This window comes from Stegostoma tigrinum, chromosome 21 (assembly GCF_030684315.1).
Source record: "Stegostoma tigrinum isolate sSteTig4 chromosome 21, sSteTig4.hap1, whole genome shotgun sequence".
NCBI classification, from domain to species: Eukaryota; Metazoa; Chordata; class Chondrichthyes; order Orectolobiformes; family Stegostomatidae; genus Stegostoma; species Stegostoma tigrinum.
In genome coordinates, this window is record NC_081374.1 from 45,760,073 (window position 1) to 45,786,996 (window position 26,924).

Here is a 26,924-nt window from a genome sequence, read left to right on the forward strand (position 1 = left end):
ACTTGCAATGTATCCAGCCAATGAGCCAACAGACAGCCTGTGCCTCCTCTTTGCCCTGTCAGTGAGTTCAGTGAGACATGTATGGAGAGAAGTCTATGGCTGATGGAGGGTACTGTGTATTACATGAGATTCTCCTGCTGCTGCATTATGCTAAGTGTATGACTAGCTGTGTCCATTGTGGGATCCCATGCCAGAGTTGGCGTGTTTATATGAATCTGTTGCATTTGAATATGACACGGTGTTTTCTGCTGTTCCTCTTCAGGAGTGTCACAGGCAGGGCTAGAAAGTAGTGGTAAGAAGTGTCTGTCCTCTAAGACAGGTAACCAGCATTTTATTCCCCTCATCCCTTACTAAACTCTGCCGGTCCTATGCTTTACCGCATACACACTGATTTCATTGGAGGGAAGCTGGTTTATAACTACTTTTTATCTCTCTCTGGTTCTTGAGTGGTGGGAGAGATGTGCTGATCCATGAATGTACTAATTTTTAGTTATTGTCAGGCTGTCTCCCTCTCCCTTACCTCAATACCTTAGGCACACAGCTCCCCCCACCCCAACATCCAAATCCTGTGACTTTTCCATCAGCTACTGTCACTCGTGTATTAGTTTGAGACCAGCTCTGTTGAAAGGAGCAGTTGCTGCAGTGTCTAAAACATCGGCACTGCTCCTCACATATGGCAGGAATCAAACGTATGGAGAACAGCCCATCGCTTCTCCCCGCCCTGCTGCTCAAGGCCTGTCCTCGGCATGGTTTACCTGGACCTGTCCTCTGACCAAGTGCAAGGAAGATCCAGGGGTGGAGGAGAGTTCAAACCTCATTCAGTGCTTTGGTGAATGGGGTCTGCCAGCTCACAGTGAGCCAAAGCTTTGGCAGTGCTATTACACTGGGAGAGGCAGCTGTAGGAGTTCAGTATTGCTGTCTGCTGGACTGGCATCTTGTCTGATGAGTAATGGTCAGTAAGGAGAGGGCCAGATTCTCTGTCATGACAAAGTGGTGTTGGGTGGTATCAGCAAGGAGCTACAGGCCTGTCCAAGTCCTTGAGTTTGCAAACTATTTATCAGGGAAAGGAGAAATCCAGAAGTCACTTATAACATGAAGGGGGGTCAGTGAGACTCGCACCATGTGCTGGGTGAGTCTGAAACCAAAGTCCGACCAAATGTGATCAGCAGGTTTCTGTTGCTGGCTTCTTTTCACTGCTTTCTAAGCTCTGTCTGCAAAGTCCAGTTACTGATGCCGCCTGTATCTAGAGTAGCAACTAACCTCTGTCAGCTTCTGGTTCTAAACTTTCTCGGTAGTTCTTTGCTGAACCAGTGTTGTCTCTGGAATCCCGTTAATTGTTAAATCTGAGGATAAAGCTTCAGTCTGGGAGTGTCAATCCCGGGATAAGTGTTTGCTTGGAGCACTTGAATAGAAAGCCTTTGACCTAAAATATGATAATACCCTTATTCTGCCATTTGTGCTGTTTAATGGAAGTGACCGGAGAGTGTGGATGGCCCCTCTCGGACTCCCCTGATGGATGACCTTGCTTGGTTGCTTCAGGCGAGTTTGAAGTGGTTTGTACACAGTGAGCTGGCCTCTGCTGGGCTTGTGCCACAAGTCCCAAAAGGTCCCCATCCTGTAAAAGCACACTATTTCAAAAGATCACCCAGTCTTTGCTTTGCTGTATCAGTTTAATTAATTATCCCTGTTAAGTATCTTCACTAAGTAAACCCAGTGACAACACTGAGGACGATAATCTATTCGAGGCTCTGTTTGATATGGTGATCTCCAGGGATGGGAGTGCACGTGGTGTGAGATTCTTCTGTTAACTGGAGCTTGCCATTCGGAACTGTTACTGCTTGGGAATTGGCACTTTTGAGAGGAGGAGGGTCCAGTGGAATGTACCGATTTGTATAAATCAAACTGCATTTTGCTTCGGGGATCTTTTGAGCTCCCTCCTGTGCTGTTCCTAACATTCTCTTTCCCTTCCCTCCAGTTGCAGTGAGTAACCATTCGGAGGCAGACTACAAGAACAAGGACTGGGTCTTCATCAACTATACCTACAAACGATTTGAAGGACTGACTGCCCGTGGAGCCATTCCTTCCTACATGAAGTCTGGGAAGTGATGAACTTTGACCCCAAGGGCTAACATCACTAGTGCCTATTTTATCTTAGCAACTCGATTGGTCCGTTGGTGGAGCCTTACTGCCGAGGATAGTGACAGTTGTGAAGGACTGAGAAATTACTCAGATTTTATTCCTAATATCCAGATATCCATTATAATCTCTTTTTGCTGGGCAGTAAATGCCGATATTAGACTCCATGCAGCCCAGGACCTCAGGCAGTAGCTGTCCGAAGAGGGCTCAGTGGGATTCCTACAACACAAGGCTGGCAGGTCTCTGCTAGTCGCTAGCTGTGCTGCTCCTGCCTGAATCTGCTCTGTCCAGTTCAGCTCCTAGTGGCCGATTTAGACCAAACCTTTTACCAGCGAATACATCTACTGCGGCTGTTGATGAGGCTTCCTTTGCTGTGTGTTCCCTGGTGGCTGAGGCGGGGGTGTACCTGTCCCTATAATTGGTCACAGGAGGGCCTGTATATTTGAGTGATTATCAGTGAACTGTCGGTGCTGTGTGGTCCTGCCTGCGGTCAGAGGGCAGTGTAATGGGTTCATGGTGCATAGTGATGTGCGAGAGGGGCAGAAAGCAGACCAGTGGTAGTCTGACAGAGAGATAGTTGGCTGGTATACAACTGCCCTACTGCTGCTCATCGCTCTGTACTGTCCGTGCCGGCCCTTCCCATTTCTGTTAATGATTATCCACAGCTGAGCACACTGCAGACACCAAGGTACTGTCCACATCATGTGTTTTTATCTGTATTTGGATGCATTTATTGATTGGTTGGGTTCGTGATGAACTCTGTGCTAATGTCACCTTGATTTCTAACTATATGCAGCTTTATTATTTTATAGGGAGAGTGTTTGTGATGGATCTTGATTGTAAATACGGTTGTGTGTTTGTACTTGTATAGAATGAGATATTGGCCCTATTGGCATTGCTGTGGGTGAAGGTGGGTGATTCCAGGCCTGGATCTGTGCAGGTTTGTTTGAAGATTCTCATTTCTTTGAGTTTGTGTCAATTATTTCTATGCAGTTTCTGCACCATCTCCAGGGTATATAATAGCAAGCTAAACAAGAGTTCCTGCCACTGATAATCCTTCTGGAAGATATCTCATTTCCTTCCTTTGATTTATTTTGTTTGCTGTTTCCCATCTTGCTTTGGTTGAACATGCCGGTCAGTATTACTTTGAAATCTAGAACATCCATCACCTTGGAGAACTCTCGCCTGTTTTCAGCTGTCACTTCAGTAACCATCCCTCTATCTCTGTGTTGAGAGAGCAAAAGAGAAGGGCCCGAGAAGCTGGTACTTGTAGACCAGATTGTTATAATGAGCAGCCAGTGATTCTGGTGGGATTGTGTCTGGCAGTAACTTGCTGAAGGTGTATGCCCTTGCCCTGACTCCAGGCAAATGTCAGAATGGCTGTGTGAGCAAACTCACTGCTTCCTTCAATTTTCCAACGTTCTTCCAGTGACCCATACTCTAGGACATGGCTGTGTTGGGATTTGCACATTATTTTGTGTGAAAGTAATTTTTGAATGTTACAACGGGGCCTTATTTAGAGAGGGAGCAACGTAACATAATTCTGCCCATAATCTTGTTGGTACAGGCTGCTGTCTGTCTGTGTCTCTCTCGCTCTCTTCCTCCTCCCCCCCCCCCCCCCCCCCCCCCCCCCCCCCACCACCACCACTCAAACGCCCCTGAGGTTGGTCCACACTCTCATACTCTGACTGCAGTGTTTGTTTAGAGATTCCTGAGAGAGGATGGTGAATGCCAGTCGGTAAGGTTAGGACATGGATCACAGCTGAAGCTCCAAGTGTCTGGTGCCACACTGTTTCTTGCAGCATCCCAACTCCCTGTCCATTACAGGGGTGTCGCTCTGCAGCGACAAGCTGTTTATCTGGCCTGTAGAAAGTGATTGAGGTAGAGTTTTTTTATTCACTTGTGGGATGTGGGCATCGCCCTTGAGAAGGTAGCAGTGAGCTGTCCCTGTATTGTAGGGGCACCCACACTGTCCTGTGGGTGGGATGAATATAGCTGAATGTTGACAGCTGCCTATCACTGTTGCTGAGCTTTAAGGAATAGATTGTTGCCATGACTGATGTTTAAACATCCCAGTGCAGTTCCCAGATACGAGGTCCTGTGGCTCCATTATGCTGAGAAAGTGGTTTCTGCCATTTTGTGTCCCCTCCCCTTTAAGACCCAATTTTTGCTTTGCCATATTCTAAACCTGCATATGTGCAGGAAGCTGCAAGATAGCAGAACGGGCCACTCTTGATCCCACGCTGCAAACCCTGAGGGAAATGTTTGACACAAATGGGGTCAAGCTACTGACCAGAGCTCGAACCTGTCAGTGCAACGTGCACATCAGGCGATGATCTTCATTCTTGTTTGAAAAAAAAATTATTTCACTTCCCCAAACTAATGTCAGCCGTGTGGAGATGAGGGTGGAGGTTGTGATTGTGTTTTGAGAAACAGTTGTTTTCAATACAACAGTGTGGCTAAACATACTGGTAAATTACCCCACCCCCTCTGTTCAGTGTGGTGAGAGTGAGAGGTGTGTGCGTGTGTGTGTGCGTGTGTTGCTTCCCCAAGGTGGAATAGCTTGCAAAAACTGAAGTAGTCTCTCACACATAGCTAACGGTCGGTTTAGGGAGATCCCGAGTGTGCTGGAGTTCAGTACTGATGTGGCTATGAAAGGGTCAGACTGTGTAAGTAGTCCCTGCCTTGAGTCCCCGTAAAGGGGAAGGGCTGCCGAGGGACTATAGTAGCCTCTGTGGAGTGAGGACCGTTTCTAGTTGGAGGATGGGCTATGTGAGAGACTGGGTCAGACCGCCAGTGTTCCTGGGGCTGAGTGATGTAAATCCTGGCGTAAGGGTTGTCTAAGTTGCAGTATTGCTTTTTATGATATGGCCACTTATTTTGTTTAAAACTGTATTATAAAACTGTTTACTTAACATCGCTGAGTCTGTGAAGTGTTGTCTGGAGTTTTCTGCTTGTTTTAGTTTACTGCGGGGAGGTGCAAATGGAAGAAAAAGAACAACCTCTTCACCTTTTTAATTGTAAATTTATTCTTTAATTGAACATTGCGCTGTTCCTGGGATGAAGACCCCTGGATGTTTCTCTGCCAGCAAAAAAATTCGGTGCACTAACTGGTTGTTCCATGGGGACTGCTCTCTCTTTTATTCGTCACCTTACCATCGTCACAACCATCACCAAGCACCCACCCACCCACCCCTCAGATGCAACCTCCATTTCTCAGCAATTCTCATAACTTTGGAGATTGCCCCCCCCCCCCCCCCCCCAGTTTCTATCCAAATCTGAAAAGGACAGTGTGATGGACAGAACAGTGCACAGTACATGGTGCGTGTTTTATACAGACCTGCATGCTAGCCCTGTTTCCAACAGCAGACATCAAATGTACTGTGTCATTGGTGATTGAACAGGACCATTGAATAGTTTTTCAATCCATATACACGTTGTAACCACAACCTAAAAATAATCATCTGTGTCTCCGTAAAGGGCTGCATGTCCACGTTCCAGTATTAAAATATTAATGTGCAAACTGGGGAATTGCGAGGTGAAGAACAACTTTGTCTCATAATTGAGCTGTTAGTTGCAGGTAGAAGGATCATGACTGGTCGCAGCAATCAGTCGGTTATTTTACAGCTTCTGATGAGAGGTGAGGGATTCCCACCATGCACGTGGAGAAGTTAGGAAACTTCTAATTAGTCATCTGTTCCTCTTAAACTGCTACACCTTCCAGTGTTTGCAGTACTAACCGTTTGCGTGTCTTCCCCGGCAGTCTGTCCTTCAGATTTGTGGCTCTGTGTTCTTTTGTCTACACCCCAAACTACTCTTGGATTCAGTATTTTCTCCAAGGGCTGATGGTTTCCTTCCCTAGACTAAGATATTGTTCTTGCTGCGACACTCAACATGTACCTGAGCCCATCCAGGTTGTATTTTATTAAGTAGACAGATGCTGCTTCATTAATCTGTAAAATGTGTCTGAAGTGCGGCTGTTGAGAATTACTGATCTGAGACAGAGTAAAACTGTCATTCATCTGACAGAATTCAGTGCAGCATTTCAGTTTGAGCACAATAGGAGAGATTAAGGAACTCTATCTCCTACAGACCCTCTTCCAGTACTCCATAAAGAGCTGAGCTCATTATAAACAATCTCGGCTCATTTTTGGGAATGTGTCAGAGCACTTTGCTTTGTTATAGCGTGGATCCTCATCTAAAATGTTTGTTTTTCAGGTGTTTAAATAATTCTCAGTACAGGTAGTTCTCCTACATGCGATAGCTACGTTCCTGTCGTGACCTTGTGCTATAGAAAATTTGTGTTATAGGGAAATCGGTGTGGAAAGTCGCTATACCTTTTACGGTGGAGAGTTTGCTTATCGAAACAGCATTCACTATTCATCAGTCACATTACAGCCAATCTGTGATAACACATGTTTTGTTAAAGCAGAAATACCTGTAACACTGTTCAAAGTTCACAAACCTCTTTGGGGATGTGCCCCAGAGACTGTCTCAGTTCTAGTATATTTTTCATTTACTTGTTCCAACCTTGCCTCTATTGACTACGTATATTCTTGCTCAGAAAAGCAGCCATCATAAACAAAGACCCCTCCCGTCCCAACCTCTTCCCTTGGGCAGAAGATACAAAAGCTTAAACACAAGTACTGACAGATTCAAGATCAGCTTCTCTTCCCCCAACCGCCCCCCCACTTTAATATACTGCTGCATGGACCCATTAAATTTCAAACCTCATGTTGGTCTCACTCTTTGTGCGCCTTCTTTGCAGTCGTGACTTTGTACTCCTCGCTCTATTCAATCACCCTGTGCTCTTTGACTGCTATGATCTGCCTGTACTGCACGCAAAACGAAACTTTTCACTGCAGCTAGGTACATGTGACAATAATAAATAAAACCAAATCTTAAGTAGGAGACCTCTCGAGGGGAGGGATGCTTTTTGGTGTGGGCAGCACTGTGCAGAGGGATGTGACCTGGATGCTATCTCACTTGTATGTTTCATTTTCTGACTCTGGTCCTTTCAGCTAAAAACAGTGTTAGTTTAAAACCACATATGTTTCATACACAGTTAAATTTAAGATAACCCAAATCTGGGAGGCTGACACTTTAGTGAACAAGCCAAAGGAAGTAATGATGGTTCTACACCAAATCTGGGTCATAGCTAGAGTACTGATGAACGGCTAAGGATCCTGGGATTGTACTCATTAGAGTTTAGAAGGTTGAGGGGAGATCGAATAGAAACTTACAAGATAATGTATGGTTTAGAAGGGGTGGACGCTAGGAAGTTGTTTCCGTTAGGCGGGGAGACTAGGACCCGTGGGCACAGCCTTAAAATTCGAGGGGGTAAATTTAAAACTGAAATGAGATGACATTTCTTCAGCCAGACAGTGGTGGGCCTGTGGAATTCATTGCCGCAGAGTGCAGTGGAGGCTGGGACGTTGGATGCCTTCAAGGCAGAGATCGACAAATTCTTGATCTGAAAAGGAATTAAGGGCTACGGGGAGAGTGCAGGGAAGTGGTGTTGAAATGCCCATCAGCCATGATTTAAATGGTGGAGTGGACTTGATGGGCCGAATGGTCTTATGGAGTATGGTTTCTTCAAAGAAGATTTCTTGGTTTCCCAGGGTGATAGCAGGAGTAGAGAGCTGTGTTTATGAGCAGACACTGGGCAAAGCAAAATTTAGCAGGATGCAAAACATGCAGGGGAACTGAGACAGTGTTTTGGGATTGACTGTGTCCACAGGCTGGTGAGTCAGTGTCTCCGATCTGACATGGTCATTAAGTGAAGAAATGTAACCACACATTAGCTGGACACAGACCAGTTGAGGCAGTGACCATTGTATTTTGGAGGGAAACATGCAAATTACAGAAGCCTAAAAGGAAAGTGGGGGTAGTACAGAATTGGTACATGAACACTGGGACAAAATAAGATTGGTTTTCGGGCGGGGGTCTAGTTTGGGGTCAATACAGAATGGTGGGGACAGTGGCACTGGTTTGGGGCTGCTCCAATAGATCTAGCAAAAACACAAGGCACTGAGGACCACTGTGCTGTAAACCAAGGAAATGGTCAGAGGTTCTGCTTCCGTCTGTTAAAGCACATTTCCGTTAACTAAACTGGTTAAAATTTGCTGCGTAATTTGGAGGCTCAGCTGTATGAGGAATAGGCCATTCCTCAAAAGGTGGGCTGATTGTTTGTGAGCAAAGTGCCATCTGTTGGACATTAATGGTACTGATTTTCAGTTAAAGTAGGTCAAATCTGATGGTTCAGACTGTGTGACAGCAGCTTGTGCTGCACACAGCATCTGAAGACCAAGATAGGCAGGAGCAGATCACTCAAACTAGGTCCACCTTTCAATGACTAACAGCACTGATGTGTTTTGTGGCAGAGAGTTCTAAACTATCTTCTACCATTCCATTACATGAAGTGTTTTCCTTATCTCTTCTGAAAGGAGAGATTTAGATTTCAAAGTTGCATCTACTTCCCCATTTTTTGGAAGGAATTTCTGTACTGCCTTTCACTTCCTTTGAACATTCTAATAGCCTCAATGAAATCACCCCTTAACCTTCTGTATTCCAGCACATTTTATTTGTGCTTGCCCCAACCTAATGTTTGGTTCCTTCCAAGCCCCTATCCTCTTCCAGTGGCATGGTCCCAGCCGTCTACATGAAACTCCAGCTATGATCTAACCAGGGCCTTGTTCAGCTTCATTATCAATTATCCATCTGCAATCTAAAGACAGATGTTCCACTGTCCATTTGCATTTTGTACCTGACCCACTATAATTCAATGACCCCTGTACTCAGAGCCAGGCCGCTCATTGCTGCTGCCGTCCTTTTCTCTCCAGTGCTCTGTCCCCAGTGTTATAGCTCCTTTTACTTTGCTGGGAGATTCCACTCCCAGTCCTTTAGAGGTCCCAGTCACTGGGATTCAACTCCCGTTGAAGTGGAGGGGAGATCCTGAAATTGACTGAGGCTGCATTGTCCCCCAGTGAGTGTAGTCAGGGATTGAGACGAGATATACCATGTTCGAAACAAACCGCAAAATATATCTCTTAGAATGTTCCGTTTGCATCTGAGACACCAGCCTGGCCAACCAAGGACAGCTGCACCCTGGGGAGGAACAAGGGTTCCAATTCTATTGGTTTATGTTATTGGAGAGAATGAAGAGGTGACAGAGGGATAGGTCTCATACTCAAACTATGCTCATTGATGGTAATCACCTTGCTCCTTCCCCACAGCGTGCGTATGCACACACAGACTATAGATGGGTCAGTTTTTGTCCAGTGTGTGCAGGAGGGCTTCCTGACACAGTATGTAGATAGGCCAACAAGGGGCGAAGCCACATTAGATTTGGTACTGGGTAATGAGCCTGGCCAGGTGTTAGATTTGGAAGTAGGTGAGCACTTTGGTGATAGTGATCACAATTCTGTTATGTTTACTTCAGTGATGGAAAGGGATAGGTGTATACCATTGGGCAAGAGTTTTATAGCTGGGGGAAAGGCAATTACGATGAGATTAGGCAAGATTTAGGGAGCATAGGATGGGGAAAGAAACTGCAGGGGATGGGCACATTAGAAATGTGGAACTTTTTCAAGGAAAAGCTCCTGTGTGTCCTGGATAAGTATGTACCTGTCAGGCAGGGAGGAAGCTGTAGTGTGAGAGCCGTGGTTTATGAAGGACATGGAATTTCTGGTCAAGAGGAAGGTGAAGGCTCGGTTAGGGTACTTGAGGGCTACGAGGTAGCCAGGAAAGACCTAAAGAGAGAGCTCAGAAGAGCCAGGAGGAGACATGAGAAGTTGTCGGTGGATAGGATCAGGGTAAACCCAAAGGCTTTCTATAGGTATTTAAGGAATAAAAGAATGACGAAAGTAAGATTGGGGCCAATCAAGGATAGTAGTGGTAAGTTGTGTGTGGAGTTAGAGGAGATAGGGGAAGCACTAAATGAATATTTTTCAACAGTATTCACTCTAGAAAATGACAATGTTGTCGAGGAGAATACTGAAATACAGGTTACTAGACTGGGTGGGATTGAGGTTCACAAGGAAGAGGTATTAGAAATCCTGCAGAGGGTGAAGATAGATAAGCCCCCTGGGCCGGATGGGATTTATCCTAGGATCCTCTGGGAAGCCAGGGAGGAGATTGCCGAGCCTTTGGCATTGATCTTTAACTCATCATTGTCTACAGGAATAGTGCCAGATGACTGGAGGATAGCAAATGTGGTTCCCCTGTTCGAGAAGGGGAGTAGAGACAACCCTGGTAATTATAGACCAGTGAGCCTTACCTCAGTTGTTGGTAAAGTGTTGGAAAAGGTTATAAGGGATAGGATTTATAATCATCTAGAAAAGAATAAATTGATTAGGGATAGTCAGCACGGTTTTGTGAAGGGAAGGTCATGCCTCACAAACCTTATTGAGTTCTTTGAGAAGGTGACCAAACAGGTAGATGAGAGTAAACCGGTTGATGTGGTGTATATGGATTTCAGCAAGGCGTTTGATAAGGTTCCCCACAATAGGCTATTGTACAAAATGCGGAGGAATGGAATTGTGGGAGATATAGCAGTTATAGTAGAAATTGGCTTGCTGAAAGAAGACAGAGGGTGGTAGTTGATGGGAAATGTTCAGCCTGGAGACCAGTTACTAGTGGCGTACCGCAAGGGTCGGTGTTGGGTCCACTGCTGTTTGTCATTTTTATCAATGACCTGGATGAGGGCGTAGAAGGACGGGTTAGTAAATTTGCAGACGACACTAAGGTCGGTGGAGTTGTGGATAGTGACGAAGGATGCTGTAGGTTGCAGAGAGACATAGATAAGCTGCAGAGCTGGGCTGAGAGGTGGCAAATGGAGTTTAATGCAGACAAGTGTGAGGTGATGCACTTTGGTAGGAGTAACCAGAAGGCAAAGTACAGGGCTAATGGTAAGATTCTTGGTAGCGTAGATGAGCAGAGAGATCTCGGTGTCCATGTACACAGATCCTTGAAAGTTGCCACCCAGGTTGACAGGGCTGTTAAGAAGGCATACAGTGTTTTAGCTTTTATTAATAGAGGGATCGAGCTCCGGAACCAAGAGGTTATGGTGAAGCTGTACAAAACTCTGGTGCGGCTGCACTTGGAGTATTGTGCACAGTTCTGGTCACTGCATTATAAGAAGGATGTGGAAGCTTTGGAAAGGGTGCAGAGGAGATTTACTAGGATCTTGCCTGGGATGGAGAGAAGGCCTTATGAGGAAAGGCTAAGGGACTTGAGGCTGTTTTCGTTACAGAGAAGAAGGTTGAGAGGTGACTTAATTGAGACATATAAAATAATCAGAGGGGTGGATAGGGAGAGCCTTTTTCCTGGGATGGTGACGGCGAGCACCAGGGGGCATAGCTTTAAATTGAGGTATGAAAGATTTCGGACAGATGTCAGAGGTAGTTTCTTTACTCAGAGAGTAGTAAGGGAATGGAATGCTTTGCCTGCAACGGTAGTAGATTCACCAACTTTAGGTACGTTTAAGTCGTCATTGGACAAGCATATGGACGTACATGGAATAGTGTAGGTTAGATGGGCTTGAGATCGGTATCATAGGTCGGCACAACATCGAGGGCCGAAGTGCCTGTACTGTGCTGTAATGTTCTATGTTCAGACAGATGCGTACCATGCACACGCTCGCTTGGTCTTGCCCTTTCTGATATAAACAGCTGCTTTCTCCCTAAACAGACCCGCAACAGCTTCTACAGAAGTGTGGATGCTGAAACATCACCTGTAAGTTCCCCTCACCGTCCTGACTTGGAAATCTATCACTGCTCCTTCTTTAAAATCCTGGAATTCCCTCTCTCGTGGTATTATTGTGGATCAACCCCTAGCAGGAGGACTGCAGCAATTCAAGAAAGCAGCTCAGCACCACCTTCTCAAGGGGCAGCTAGGGCTTGACAAGAAAGGCCGGGCCGCAGTGATGCCCACATCCCCCAAGTGAATTTTTTAAAAAATTTCCAAAATGCCAGGGTCGGAGCCTTCTCACCAGTTTGTACAACTCGATCCTGCACAACTGATTCGTGCCCTGGGTCACTACACCTGATCCTCACACCAGGCCCCCACAGCTAAGCACCATGTGGATCTCCTGCGCTCAATCACTGTGTCAGATTCCTGTGTGTTCGAGTGCAGTGAGATCCTCACACCTGATCACTGCCGGATTTCCCCACATAACCAGATCACCATGCTCTGTGCTGTCGCAGTGTGGAGTCAAGGAGCACCCCAATCCTGTTTGTACTCCCATGACAGAGCAGCCTGAAGCACAGCCCCATTTTCCAGGTGCACTTGTTTTGTGCCAGTGCCCCAGGGTTAAGCTTACTCCTGGAGGGTGGCACTAACCTCCTCAGCCTGGTCCTGTGCTGGACCCAGAATGTCGAGCTCATCCACTTGTGGGTGATGGGTGGTGCCAAGGTCACGGGGTGGTGAGGCCAGATTGGTGGTGGACCTCCTGACACACTGGAAATCCACATGCCGGCTCTTCCCCTCCTCCTTCTCCCAGGACATGTGGATGAATGGTCGCTGCACGTAATTATAGATCACCTCGTAACGGCCGCCCGCTCGCAGCTTCAACTTCTCCTTACAGGTTGGATAACCTAGAGAACAGCACAAAAACACTGACCCATCACTCTACTGTTACGGGGTCCTACTGTGTACAAACGTCTTAAAGCGTTAACCCATTACAACAGTTCCATGGCTTTTGAGTGTGTGTGTGTGTGTGTGTGTTGTGTTTGTTCGTAGTGGTTCTGTGGATAGCGCCGTCCCCCTTGGAGTTAGAAAGGTTAGGCTCAGGTCTGGACATACAGTAAACTGTGACCTGTCAGACCAAAACTCCTCTTGACATGATGCATAAGGTCCCAGGGTTCAATTTCACTGAGGAGGAAGGGAGTTCTTCAGCACCCCCAACTCCATCCCATCCCACTTCCTTGGCAGCACCAGCAACTGAGGATACGTAGAACATAAGAGCTGGAAGCCATTCGGCCCTTCACCATGGCATCACCGTCCAACTCGATAGCCTAATCCTGCTTTCTCCCCGTAACCTTTGATCCCATTCGCCCCAAGTGCTACATCTAGTTGCCTGTTGAATACATTCAATGTTTTGGCATCTTTGACACTTCCTGTGGTAATGAATCCCACAGGCTCACCACTCTTTGGGTGAAGAAATGTCTCCTCATCTCCGTCCTGAATGGTCTACCCGAATCCTCATACTGCGACTGCTGCTTCTGGACACACCCACCATCGGGAACATCCTCCTTGCATCTACCCTGTCCAATCCTGTCTACAGTTCTCTGAACCACCCCCCATTCGTCCGAACTCTTGGAGAAAACAATCCTAACTGAGTCAATCTCTCCTCGTACGTCAGACCCGCCATCCCTGGAATCAGCCTGGACGGGCAGCCCTTTATAAAGGTCATAAGTCAGTGACATGGATGGATACGAGACGTGGAGTTCAATGTAGAGAAGTGACTTTTGGCAAGATAAAGGGTGCAGCATTTCAGGTGGATGAGCAGAGGTACCTGGCAGGAACTTCGTCACTGAGGTTGGCAGGGCACGGTTCATAAAATATCCTGCTTGTATGCTTTCTTAATGATGTGGAGGTGCAGGTGTTGGACTGGGATGGAATAAGGTCAAAACTCACATGACACCAGGTTATAGTCCAACAGGTTTATTTGAAGACACAAGCTTTCAGACCCTCACTCCTGACACCTGAAGGAGTGAGATGTCAAACATTTGGGTCTTCAAATAAACCCGTTGGACTATAAGGTGATGATTTTTGACTTTCCTAAGAGCAGCATCAAGTATAGGAGCAAGAAGGTGAGATGAAACTTGTATGAGACTCTGGTTAGTCCTCAACTGGACACCAGACTTCAGGCAGAACGTGAAGGCATTACAGAGGATGCAGGGAAGATGCAGGAGAATGGACGGGATTCGGAGATGAAGAATATCAGTAAGATGGGCAGGTTGGTAAAGGTTTTATCTGGTCACAGAGTCACACAGCACAGAAACACAACCTTCTGTCAAACAGGTCCATGCCAACCATAATCCCAAACTAAACTAGTCCCACCTGCCTGCTCTTGGCCTATATTGCTCCAAACATTTCTTATTCATGTACTTATCCAAATGTCTTTTAAACAATGTAACTGGACCCACATCCACCACCTCCTCTGGCAGTTCTTTCCACACACTGCGTTAAAAAAAAGTTGCCCCCCCATGTCTTTCTTCTAAATGGAAGGATGTGGTGAAATGTAAATTGCTTATTCGGAGAGCTGGCATGAACACAGTGGGCCTGTGCTGGAAGCAGTTGAGACCAGCAGACATCGCAAATATGACTGTACTTTACCAAAGCCATGAGGATTTTGTTAATGAGATCAGCCAATGATCAGGCTGGCTCCTTCCAATTCTTACATTCCCAAAAGCCCATTCCATCCGGCTCACCTTCAATTCCGATGCGGATGTTCTTTAGCCCTCGGTCCTTCAAAACCTGTTTGGCTATCTCCCGGTTCTCGATGTATTTGAAGAACCTGTACAGTTTGGTGCTATAAATAACTGAAACATGAACAACAGAGTCAGAATTCCCACTTCCCCACCTCACCCTCATTTCTTGTATGCTCCTCTGTGGTGTCCGGAGGAGAGTCCTTATCTAACTGCAGCATGGGGGCCCAGGGTTTACAATCCTGACACGTGTGGTTTGTTTTCTGTGACTTCCTGCCTGTGAATGAATAAATGAACGAATGTGTGCAAGATGAAAATGTAAATGCGTGTAAGACAATGAAGTGCACGAGTGTGTGTGTGTGTGTGTGTGTGAGAGAGAGAGAGAGAGAGAGGAGAGAGAATGTGTTTGTGAAAAATGTGAGTGACCCATGTGTGTGTGTATAAGTGTGTGAGAGAGAGAGTTCCTCAAACCATACCTCTTCTGGCCTGATATCTTTCCTACAAGGCACGGTGTTAAACCTTGTTTTAATAAATCAGGCTTTTGAGATGTTTCGCTACATTGAAGGCACCATGGAAACACACGGAGTTGGTGATTCAGGGTCCGTGTCCCTAATGTACGTGGAGCTACTTCATAATCTTTGAGCAACTATGGAGCACCGTAATTAACTGTGTTATTGCCAGGTCAAAAGGAGAGGGGGAACTAAAATTTGGGAGGAACATCAGACAGCTCACTGCTAGAATTAACATGGAATTGACAAATTAATCTCAAATGTGGGATGGTGCATTTATGTCAAGGCAATAAGAAACTCAACATCTCACGGTGAAGGTAAATCTCAGCCACACTCTGCTCTTACTGTGAGAATATTCCTCTCCCATCTGTGGTGGGTGTTGTTGATCCCAGTCCACAGTGTCCTCATGTGTCAGCACGACCACATGGCATTCCCGCTCCCCTTTCCGGGCACTTGACATCATCAGGGGAAACACCAACTCTTCCAGGTTCTTCTCAAACTGCTTCCGTGCCCCATCGTTTGATAACTCATGTAGCAGAGCACCTGGAAGCGACGTCCAAAGTGTAAGCATAAGCAGAACCTCCAGTCCATGCTGCTCGCCATCATTCTTGTTCAAATTATTTCTGAAAGGCATTTCACCAAGTGCCACTCAAAGGTTCGTACACAACACGAGCTCACAGGAAAGGTATTGGCACAGAGGGAGGACAGATCAACCAACAGGAAGCACAGAGGAAAGATAAATGGGTCAGTTCTGAGTTGACAGGAATCAGTGCTGAGGCTTTATTAATGACTTGGATGAAAGGACTGAAAGTCTAGTTGTTAAAATTGCTGATGATACAACAATAGTTACTTGTACAGAGGACATAGCGAGTATAAAAAGAAATACAGTTTGGGTAACGGCCATCTGGCACATGAGCGTATATTGTAGAAAATGGGAATTTGTCTACTTAGGTGAGAAGAATAGAAATGCAGCATTGTATGTAATGATTTATATTATGGACAAAGAGACTGCAGAACTCTTGAGATATCCTGATACATGAATCTGAAAAGCGTTAGTCTGAAGGTCCAGCAAGTACTAGGAAAGTGGATGGAAAGTTGTTAATTATTTTGAAGGGAATGGGATGTAAACATTGACACATTGAGTTTACAATGATTTTACAGGGTGTTGCCAACACCATTAAATGTCCAGTTTTTGTTTCTTCCTTGTGAAAGGATATAATTGCATTAGAAGCAGTTTGAAGAATGTTCACTTGACAGACTCCTGAAATGAGGGGTTACCCAACAAGGAAAGAGAGGACTAGTTGGGATGGTATTCATTGGAGTTTCTTGAGGGGTGATCTAACTGAAAGTTACAATACCTTGAGGGGACTTGGCAGAGTGGATCTGAGAAAATCTTTTCGATCGCTTTCTGGAGATACTGGAGTTAGGTGCTAGTTTCTAGACAGAAACAAGGATTTGTTTCTTTTCTATCAGAGGGTCAGAAATCTGTTGAAGTCTCTTCCCCAGACAACAGTGGGACTGTGTCATTGCATATTTTAAAAGTAAGACTCAGATTTCTGATGGATAAGAAAATGAAAGGATTTCATTCTAAGGCGGTGATCTTATTAAAGGGGAGAACTGGCTTGAATGGCCTATACCAGCCTTAAATTATACACAAATACATGGACATAATAAATTGTAATACACGTAAATACTATCACATACTGACAACAAGTACCTAAAGAGTCCAGGTTTCTTCATTAGCACCTTACAAATCTACAATCTCTACATCTAGAAGGACAAGAGCGGATACTTGGGAACACCACCACTACAAGCTTCCAATCAAACCACCCTGACCTGGGAATATATTGCCATCCTCTTAGTGTCTCTTGGTCAAAATTCTGGTCTACCTTGTTATGGACCCAACCAAACCCCCTTGAAATATATTATGAGGCAGCCTAGACCCTGTCTTTTTCTTACTTTAAAGGCAAATGTAGGTGTTGGGTTCCAGATGCAAATGATTGGTCAAACTACCAGATTTAAAGCAAAATGTACTTTATACATCCACGTTAGTTAAAATACAACAAAGGAAAGAAGGAACTGGAGTAACTTAAATCTATTGGAAAGCTTAACAGAATAATAACTGCAGTATAACTATTACTATTTAACTGTGCCAATTTAGTAACATTCCATAAATGTACCTTTGGCAAAAGGCAAATTCAGAAAACAGATTGTCTCACATGCAAATCCTGTAGCAAGAAGAAAACCCTCAGCTTTTGGCTTCTTCCAGACCCTAAGGCCAACTGCTGAAAGGTAAACTAGAAATCCTGGTTCTATGGCAGCACGACCACACCCAGCCAGGCTGCTTCTATTGTTCCAACTTAAAAAAAAAATAAATCCCAAAGGCCTTACAAGCTGTTTACTTTCTTATAAGTGGCCGGTACCTCTCACTTAATCTCTCTTTAAAAGAAGCTAGGACAAAATAACCTCTTACAGCTACAGTATCCCACAACATGCACCCACTTGTACATAAGTAGCAATGCTGGGCTTGATATTGAGCTGCACCTTTGGTCTTGAACTGAAATGGGAAATATTAGGATGATGAATGCCTTAGCCAGTCCTTGCAGGCCGTATAAACATGTGAAGATTGATCTCGTGTTATGTACTTACTGAGATCTCGACAGCGAATTGTATTGTGACTGAAGTTGATGCACAGATAGTCACATGCATCTCGGAGTTCTTGGACTGAAATACCATCAGGACACTGAATAACTCCAGTGGTGTAATAATCCTGAAACGACACAAAGTCAATTAGGAATATTGCACATAACAATGAGTATGATTTCATGGAAATCCAAGTCTGTTTCTGAAACAGTAATTTTAAAATTAACTTCCAGGATTTGGATAGTTCACAGCCAACTATCCTTTAATTAACATATAGTTATCACTTCTTCCCATGTTCAATTTGGTCTCCAAAGTCCCTACCAGATCCTGCTAGAAGAGAACTTTGATTAGCCTCCATGCACCCTCAATATGCATTTATAGTTTATATTTAGAGTGCAGTTATATCTTTCTGAGACTACAATGGGCCAAGCTGTGCAGAAATCCAGTCCGGCCTCTAACTAGGGTTTTATACAGTTCCATTACTGCCTTCCATCTCTTGTAAAGCATGTCAGATGGTTTCTTCACCACTTTATTGACCTGCAAGCCACTTCCAGCATGTTTTACTGGTCGCACCACAGAGTGAAGGACCAAGTTCAGATGATTCTGAATTGTTCATTTCTTGGAAGTACATTTACACCACATCAACAGCACTATCCTCATCTAGCCTTTTTATTACTGCTTCAAAAGACTCCAGCACATTGGTAAACTTGATTTCCCCTTTAGAAATCCATTCTGATTCTTCTTGTTCAACCCACCTTTTTTCAAATGACTATTAATGCTATACCAAATAATTGTTTGTAGAAGCTTCTCCACCAGAGTTTGCACATTCTCCCTGTGTCTGCGTGGGTTTCCTCCCACAGTCCGAAGATGTGCAGGCTCGGTGGATCGGCCATGCTAAATTGCCCATTGTGTTCAGGTGTGTGGGTTATAGGGGGATGGGTCTGGGTGGGATGCTCCAAGGGGCAGTGTGGACTTGTTGGGGAATCTAATCTAATCTAATCTTTAAAAAGATGTTACCAATGTTGTCTTTATGATGAATCATTGATGAAGCAGCTGAAGATGGTTGGGCCTAGGACATTATTCTGATGGACTCCTGCAGAGATGTCTTGGAGCTGAGATGACTGATCTCCAACAAACCCAACCATCTTCCTCCTTGTCAGGTTTGGCTCCAGCCAGCGGAGAGTTTGCCCCTTGTTTCACGTTGACTTTATTTTTGTTGAGCTCCTCGATCCCTTACTGTGTGAGATGTGGCCTTGATTCATTCTCATCTCTTCCCTGGAACTCAGTCTGTTTGTCTAGACAGGAGTTATGATGAGGTCAGGAGCTGCGGCCTCCTGGATGGACCAAGACTGAGCTGTATTCGCCAGGTTCCCAGGGAGCGCTGTTTGTTAGAACGCTGACAACATCTTTCAGCATTTTACACATAACCAAGAGTAGACAGGTGAGGATGGGCTGGATTGAATTTATTCTGCTTTTTGGGAGCAGGACATACCCATAAGATCATGAAGCGTAGGAGCACAGGCAGGCCATTCGGCCCAGCGAGTCTTTTCTGCCAATTCAGCGAGATCATGGCTGATCTGATAATCCTCAACTCCACTCTCCTGCCTTTTCCCCAAGACCCTGGAATCCCTTCCGAAGTAAAAATCCGTCTGTCTCAGCCTGGAATATACTGAATGACCCAGCCTCAACAGCCCTCTGTGGTAAAGAATTCCACACATTCACTACCTTCAGAGACAAGGAATTCCTTAAATACATTAGCCATTATCCTAAGATGATACCCTTTGGTCCCAGTCTCTCCTGCAAGGGAAAATAATCTTTCCACACCAATCCTGTTGAGCTTTCTCTGGACTGGCCCCAATGACAGTCTGTCGTATCTTAGATACAGGGCCCAAACACGTTCACAGTATTCTTGTCTGACTAGCGCCCTTTGTATAATTTCAGCAAGGTCTCTGTAAAAAAGGCCAGTATTCCATTTGCCTTCCCAATTACCTGAACTTAGAACATAGAACATAGAACAGTACAGCACAGAACAGGCCCTTCAGCCCACAATGTTGTGCCGACCATTGATCCTCATGTATGCACCCTCAAATTTCTGTGACCATATACATGTCCAGCAGTCTCTTAAATGACCCCAATGACCTTGCTTCCACAACTGCTGCTGGCAACGCATTCCATGCTCTCACAACTCTCTGCGTAAAGAACCTGCCTCTGACATCCCCTCTATACTTTCCACCAACCAGCTTAAAACTATGACCCCTCGTGCTAGCCATTTCTGCCCTGGGAAATAGTCTCTGGCTATCAACTCTATCTATGCCTCTCATTATCTTGTATACCTCAATTAGGTCCCCTCTCCTCCTCCTTTTCTCCAATGAAAAGAGACCGAGCTCAGTCAACCTCTCTTCATAAGATAAGCCCTCCAGTCCAGGCAGCATCCTGGTAAACCTCCTCTGAACCCTCTCCAAAGCATCCACATCTTTCCTATAATAGGGCACCCAGAACTGGACGCAGTATTCCAAGTGCGGTCTAACCAAAGTTTTATAGAGCTGCAACAAGATCTCACGACTCTTAAACTCAATCCCCCTGTTAATGAAAGCCAAAACACCATATGCTTTCTTAACAACCCTGTCCACTTGGGTGGCCATTTTAAGGGATCTATGTATCTGCACACCAAGATCCTCTGTTCCTCCACGCTGCCAAGAATCCTATCCTTAATCCTGTACTCAGCTTTCAAATTCGACCTTCCAAAATGCATCACCTCGCATTTATCCAGGTTGAACTCCATCTGCCACCTCTCAGCCCATCTCTGCATCCTCAATGTCCCGCTGCAGCCTACAACAGCCCTCTACACTGCCAACGGCACCTCCGACCTTTGTGTCATCTGCAAACTTGCTGACCCATCCTTCAATTCCCTCGTCCAAGTCATTAATAAAAATTACAAACAGTAGAGGCCCAAGGACAGAGCCCTGTGGAACCCCACTCACCACTGACTTCCAGGCAGAATATTTTCCTTCTACTACCACTCGCTGTCTTCTGTTGGCCAGCCAATTCTGTATCCAAGCAGCTAAGTTCCCCTGTATCCCATTCCTCCTGACCTTCTGAATGAGCCTACCATGGGGAACCTTATCAAATGCCTTACTGAAGTCCATATACACCACATCCACAGCTCGACCCTCATCAACTTTTCTAGTCACATCCTCAAAAAACTCGATAAGGTTTGTAAGGCATGACCTACCCCTCACAAAGCCGTGTTGACTGTATTTAATCAAGCCATGCTCTTCCAGATGGTCATAAATCTTATCCCGCAGAATCCTTTCTAACATCTTGCAGATGACAGACGTGAGACTTACTGGTCTATAATTGCCAGGGATTTCCCTATTTCCTTTCTTGAAGAGAGGAATTACATTTGCCTCTCTCCAGTCCTCAGGTACGACTCCAGTGGAGAGCGAGGATGCAAAGATCTTCGCAAGTGGCGAAGCAATTTCATTTCTCGCTTCCCAAAGCAGCCGAGGACAAATCTGGTCCGGGCCTGGCGACTTGTCAATCTTAATGTTTGACAAAATTTTCAGCACATCAGCTTCCTCTATCTCTATCCATTCCAGCAAGCACACCTGCTCTTCAAAGGTTTCATTCACTACAAAGTTTGTTTCTTTCGTAAAGACAGAAGCAAAAAACTCATTAAGGGCTTCCCCTACCTCCTCAGACTCCACACACAAGTTCCCTCTGCTATCCCTGATCAGCCCTACTCTTTCTTTGACCATTCTCTTATTCCTCACATAAGTGTAAAATGCCTTTGTGTTCTCCCTAATCTGTTCTGCCAAGCCTTTCTCGTGCCCCCTCCTGGCTCTCCTCAGACCATTTTTGAGCTCCTTCCTTGCCTGCATGTAATCCTCTCTAGCTGAACTTGACCCTAGCTTCCTCCACCTTATGTAAGCTACCTTCTTCCTTTTCACAAGAAGCTCCACTGCTCTCGTCATCCAAGGTTCCTTTATCTTACCCCTTCTTGCCTGTCTCAGAGGGACATATTTACTCATCACTCCCAACAACTGTTCCTTAAACAGTCTCCACATGTCTATAGTGCCTTTACCATGGAACAATTGCTCCCAGTCCATGCTTCCTAACTCGTGTCTAATCGCATCATAGTTTCCTCTTCCCCAATTAAATATCCTCCCATTTTGCCTCATCCTCTCCTTCTCCATAGCTATGTAGAATGTGAGGCAGTTATGGTCACTATCACCAAAATGCTCTCCCACCACAAGATCTGATACCTGCCCCGGCTCGTTTCCGAGCACCAAGTCTAGAATGGCCTCTCCCCTCGTCGGCCTGTCAACGTACTGCGTTAGGAAACCCTCCTGAACACACCTTACAAAAACAGCTCCATTCAAATCTTCTGCTCGAAGGAGGTTCCAATCAATATTAGGAAAGTTAAAGTCACCCATTACAACAACCCTACTGCGTCCACACTTTTCCAAAATCTGTCGACCTATGCTTTCTTCAATCTCCCTGCTGCTATTGGGGGGCCTGTAGTAAACCCCTAACGAGGTGACTACTCCCTTGCTGTTCCTAATTTCCAACTTGGATGCAAACATTTTATGATTGATATAAAAGGAGCTCCCAAACCCTCTGTGCTGTAACCCTCTGCAATCTCTGCCCAGTTAAGTGGCCTGGAGCCCTGGGACAACACGAGGTGGGTCTGTCCAATTTCAATCGCTACTTTGCCAGGGTGACTGAATGTTGGGATCATGAGCTCTGATGAGGTAAGAGCTGCCAGGGAGCCTGGGCACTGAGGCAGTGTCCAATCCTCATATTGTGTGTGTGTGAGTCTGTCTGTGTGTGGATGTGTCTGTATGTACTTGTGTGCGGGTGTGTGTGTGTGTTGGTGTGTGTGTGTGTGAGAGAGAGAGAGAGAGAGACTGTGCGTGTGTGTGACTGTCAGTGTGTATGTGTCAGTGTGTGTCAGTGTATGTACGTGCCTGAGTGTGTGTGTGTCTGAGTGTGTGCCTGTGTCCTAAATGACCCAAACTGAGGCCTAGCTCCTACAGCAGTAAAGATGGGAGCCTTTCCACACTGAACAACTCCATCAATCTGTTTGTATCAACCGCAGGAGTTAACCTTTTATGAAACAATGGACTGTAGCAAGGTATGCCATAGCACAGGAACAAATAGCGGAGTCCCACACCGCACCGCCCCCCACTCAAACTTGGCACCACACTCTCCCCTACAGACAGTCAGCTTCCCTGATGTGTATTCTTGGTGCACAGAGGGGTTACTGAACGCAGAGATGTGTGAACTCACCAGGGCTGCTCGGAAGACCGTGGAACTGAGACCCTCAGCGATCTCATACTCGCCTTTCTGGTTCGCCTGAGTGACATTGTGCTCTCGACCTGAGGTGAACATTCTGAGGGAGATAAGGCAAAATCCTTTAGAGGAAGAATGATATGCCCATTCCCAGTGAGCAGTCCCGTCGCCACTCCTCCACCCCTCGCAATGCAGTCCTCTAATAGAGCTGCACCTCACTGCCATGGATTCACATGCACCTCTCTGCCTTCACCAGGCACAGTGAGCCCTTCTACCCTGGAAACCAGGTGCGACTCAACACCACACAACCCAGCGCAAGACCGGGACTGAGACAGGGGCCTGTGTATTTACACAGTGTAACGCAAACCGGGTATGAGACAGGGGCCCGTGTGTTTATACAGTATAACGCAGACCAGGACTGAGACAGGGATCTGCGTGTTTATACAGTGTAACGTAGACCGGGACTGAGACAGGGATCTGCGTGTTTATACAGTGTAACGTAGACCGGGACTGAGACAGGGATCTGTGTGTTTATACAGTGTAATGTAGACTGGGACTGAGACAGGGATCTGTGTGTTTATACAGTGTAACGTAGACCGGGACTGAGACAGGGATCTGCGTGTTTATACAGTGTAATGTAGACTGGGACTGAGACAGGGATCTGCGTGTTTATACAGTGTAACGTAGACCGGGACTGAGACAGGGATCTGCGTGTTTATACAGTGTAACGTAGACCGGGACTGAGACAGGGATCTGTGTGTTTATACAGTGTAACGTAGACCGGGACTGAGACAGGGATCTGTGTGTTTATACAGTGTAATGTAGACTGGGACTGAGACAGGGGCCCGTGTATTTACACAGTGTAACATAGACCGGGACTAACACAGGCGCCTGTGTATTTATACAGTGTAACACAGACCAGGACTTAGACAGGGGCCTGTGTATTTACACAGTGTAACACAGACCGGGACTGAGACAGGGATCTGTGTGTTTACACAGTGTAACACAGACCGGGACTGAGACAGGGGCCTGTGTGTTTATACAGTGTAACGCAGACTTGGGACTGAGACAAGGATCTGTGTGTTTATACAGTGTAATTCAGACCGGGACTGAGACAGGGGCCTGTGTGTTTTCACAGTGTATCGCAGACCAGGATTGGATTGAGGAGTTTTGGGTGTGTGATGCTGAATTTCACCCCGTCCTGTGGGACTGGGGAGTGAGTGCCTGGTATGTGCTGCCTGTTTTCCCAGGGGATGTTAGGGGAGTATCCTGAAGTCGGGTGTACGTACCGGCCCAGCAGTGTGTCTGGGTGCCCTGTAAAGATGCTAGGATCGACCACAAACCGCGTGTTATCCACAATGAGAACCACCCGCTCCGAGGCCATTCCCGATTTACTGCTGTCCTCCCTCATTGGATCCACCGGGCCTTTCATCGTTCCAGTCTTCTGCCCCCTGTGGGCATTAGGCCATCTGTCCTTGTGGCAGGGGGGAGAGCCAGGCTGGAAAACGGGACAGCCCTGGTTATCCTGTGTCCTGTACATGGAAGAGGGAGAGCCTTGGCAAGGATGGGAGCTGGTGCTCTGCGAGATCCTCCCCAGGCTGGGATCTAGTAGGAGAGAAGGTGGGGGTGGATTAGTTTGATGCAAGATGATTCCCTCATCAGCAGAGCGCAGGCAATGCCAGAACTCACTGTCATTTTGGCTGCTGTTGGGAATATTGGGAATGAGAGACCATCTTTGGAATCTAGTGACAGTCTATGCCCACGAGGATTGAGGGAGGGCAATGGTTTGGAAAGGCAGGAACAGCGGGTTTCCGAGGGGGGGTCCAATTCTCCTTCTATCACCCTGTCAGGGTCAGAGAAAGGGGGGTTTGATGGGGGGGGGGTGGTGTTTATTAGGGGGAGCAGGCAGTTGGGGAGGTGGGTCTGTCATTGTGGGAATGGAGATTGAAGGCTGGCAGTGTGGGCTGTAGGTGCTGTGGTAGGCGGGTAAGAATGGAGGGTGGAGCATGAGGACGGGGAGATAAACAGAATGTGTAGGGGAGGGGATGGACAGAGGGGCGGAGAAAGGAGGGGTAACGGGAACTGAGGTAATGTGGAGTGATGTCTGGGAGTGCAGCGAGGGAGAGGAGGTGATCAGGGGTGGGGCGCAGCGAGGGAGAGGGGGTGACCGGGGTGGGGAATAGCGAGGGAGAGGGGGTGACCGGGGTGGGGAATAGCGAGGGAGAGGGGGTGACGGGGGCGGGGAATAGCGAGGGAGAGGGGGTGACGGGGTGGGGCGCAGCGAGGGAGAGGGGGTGACCGGGGTGGGGAATAGCGAGGGAGAGGGGGTGATGGGGGCGGGGAATAGCGAGGGAGAGGGGGTGACGGGGGCGGGGAATAGCGAGGGAGAGGGGGTGACGGGGTGGGGCGCAGCGAGTGGGAGACGGGGTGACAGGGTGGGGTGCAGCGAGGGAGACGGGGTGATAGGGCGGGGCGCAGTGAGGGACAGGGGTTGATGGGGTGGGGCGGGGCGCAGCGGTGATAAATGGAGTGAGGCCATTACCAAAGGGCCAGAACAGAGCAGTTCAACAACTGGCTGGGACGGATCAGATACAGCCCTCACGGGGGGGGGGGGGGGACACGACGGTGTGACCACAATTACCCTCAGGGTAACAGATACAGCCCTCACAGGGGGACGGTGTGACCACAATTACCCTCAGGGTAACAGATACAGCCCTCTCAGGGGCGAGGTCTGACTATGAGACTGCTGCTGTTCCTGGAGAAATGCCCGTCCTTGCTGGGCAGGAAATACATCGCAGGGTATTCCCAGGTAGCCTGGCCAGCTCTCTCAGTCTGCGAGTGAGACCCATCACACCGCTTCCAAGGCCCCCCCACCCCACGGCTCAGGGGCCTGCCCCAGGGTCAGGGAGGATCACCAACAGCAGGATGCTCCCAGCAGCAGCAGCTTCTGACTGGGTGCCGACCTGTCAGTGCTGCATCCAGCTCAGAGGAGAGGGGCTTACCACTGACTGAAGGCTATTCCTGCCCATTGCTGACTCTTTTAACTAACATAGTTTGATGCTGCTTGGCCTGCTGTGTTCATCCAGCTCTACACTTTGTAATCTCAGAATCTACAGCATCTCTGTTATCAAACTGGTTTTGATTCAGGGAATCCTCCCACACTTCAGCCCTGCCCTGACATCTGAGCGGGAAGGCACACAGTGTCACACAATCTCAACCCCTGGCCTTCCTTAGACCGTGGCACTGAGACCTCGCTGGTCACCTACTCCCTCCTGACAGCCCGGGTTTGGGGTCTCACTCCGTCTGTCGATAAAGCTCTCCACTTGAAGGACGGCTACAAAATACTGCAGATACTGGAAATCTGAAATAAAGCCAGAAAATGTTGGGAGAAACTCAGCAGGCCTGTGTCGACAGAAACAGTCAACAGTGTGACACTTCTTCAGAACTGAGTTCCCACGCAGAGGTGGAATATTAACCCGGTTTGTTCCAACAAAGGAAGAGGATAGATATCAGGCACTTGGCCGTTGCTTGGCACAGTGATTGGGACTGACATCCTGAGTTCAAGGTTGAGGGTTCGAGTCCCACAACATGTTGGAATAAGCCATGGAAGCCCTTGGAGGTATCAGACAACTTGTCCTCCATCTTTCTGTAGGTCAGACAGAGAAAGGCAGAGACACCTACCCAAAGCCTCCTGCCTGACAGGATTTGTCACAGTGCGGACACACAGAGGGAGATCGCTGACGTCTCGTCGGTGATGTCGAGGGAATTCCCCAACAAGCTGCGCAGGGTATGGGTGCCGATCAATCACTGCGATATTCCCGGGAAGCGTCGCTCTGGGAGTACACACTATCGCCTGTCTCGGGACACGTGGCAGTGACCTGTGGGATGGAGGAGAGGAGGTGAAGCTGCA

The 26,924-nt window shown here is 47.0% G+C and overlaps 2 protein-coding genes across 7 annotated transcripts in view; one reads left to right on the top strand and one right to left on the bottom strand.

The window, feature by feature from the left end:
- LOC125462963 (serine/threonine-protein kinase 38) overlaps positions 1–3,762 on the top strand; it is a 69,134-nt gene extending 65,372 nt beyond the window's left edge. For 5 of the 6 annotated variants that reach the window (XM_059653488.1, XM_048553521.2, XM_059653489.1 and 2 more), the window contains 2 exons: positions 263–319; positions 1,976–3,762. In XM_059653488.1, the coding sequence (XP_059509471.1) occupies positions 263–319; positions 1,976–2,106 (188 nt within the window). In that variant the 3' untranslated portion in view covers positions 2,107–3,762. The remainder of the gene's footprint in view (positions 1–262; positions 320–1,975) is intronic. The other variant, XM_048553517.2, reaches the window with a different exon arrangement.
- Positions 3,763–11,222: 7,460 nt separating this feature from the next.
- LOC125462698 (BTB/POZ domain-containing protein KCTD20-like) overlaps positions 11,223–26,924 on the bottom strand; it is a 32,717-nt gene continuing 17,015 nt past the window's right edge. Inside the window, exons 2-8 of the mRNA XM_059653231.1 lie at positions 26,696–26,892; positions 24,304–24,619; positions 23,012–23,114; positions 17,726–17,846; positions 15,422–15,619; positions 14,571–14,681; positions 11,223–12,731 (exon numbers count right to left, since the gene is read on the bottom strand). Coding sequence (XP_059509214.1) covers positions 12,454–12,731; positions 14,571–14,681; positions 15,422–15,619; positions 17,726–17,846; positions 23,012–23,114; positions 24,304–24,619; positions 26,696–26,892 — 1,324 coding nt within the window. The 3' untranslated portion in view covers positions 11,223–12,453. The remainder of the gene's footprint in view (positions 12,732–14,570; positions 14,682–15,421; positions 15,620–17,725; positions 17,847–23,011; positions 23,115–24,303; positions 24,620–26,695; positions 26,893–26,924) is intronic.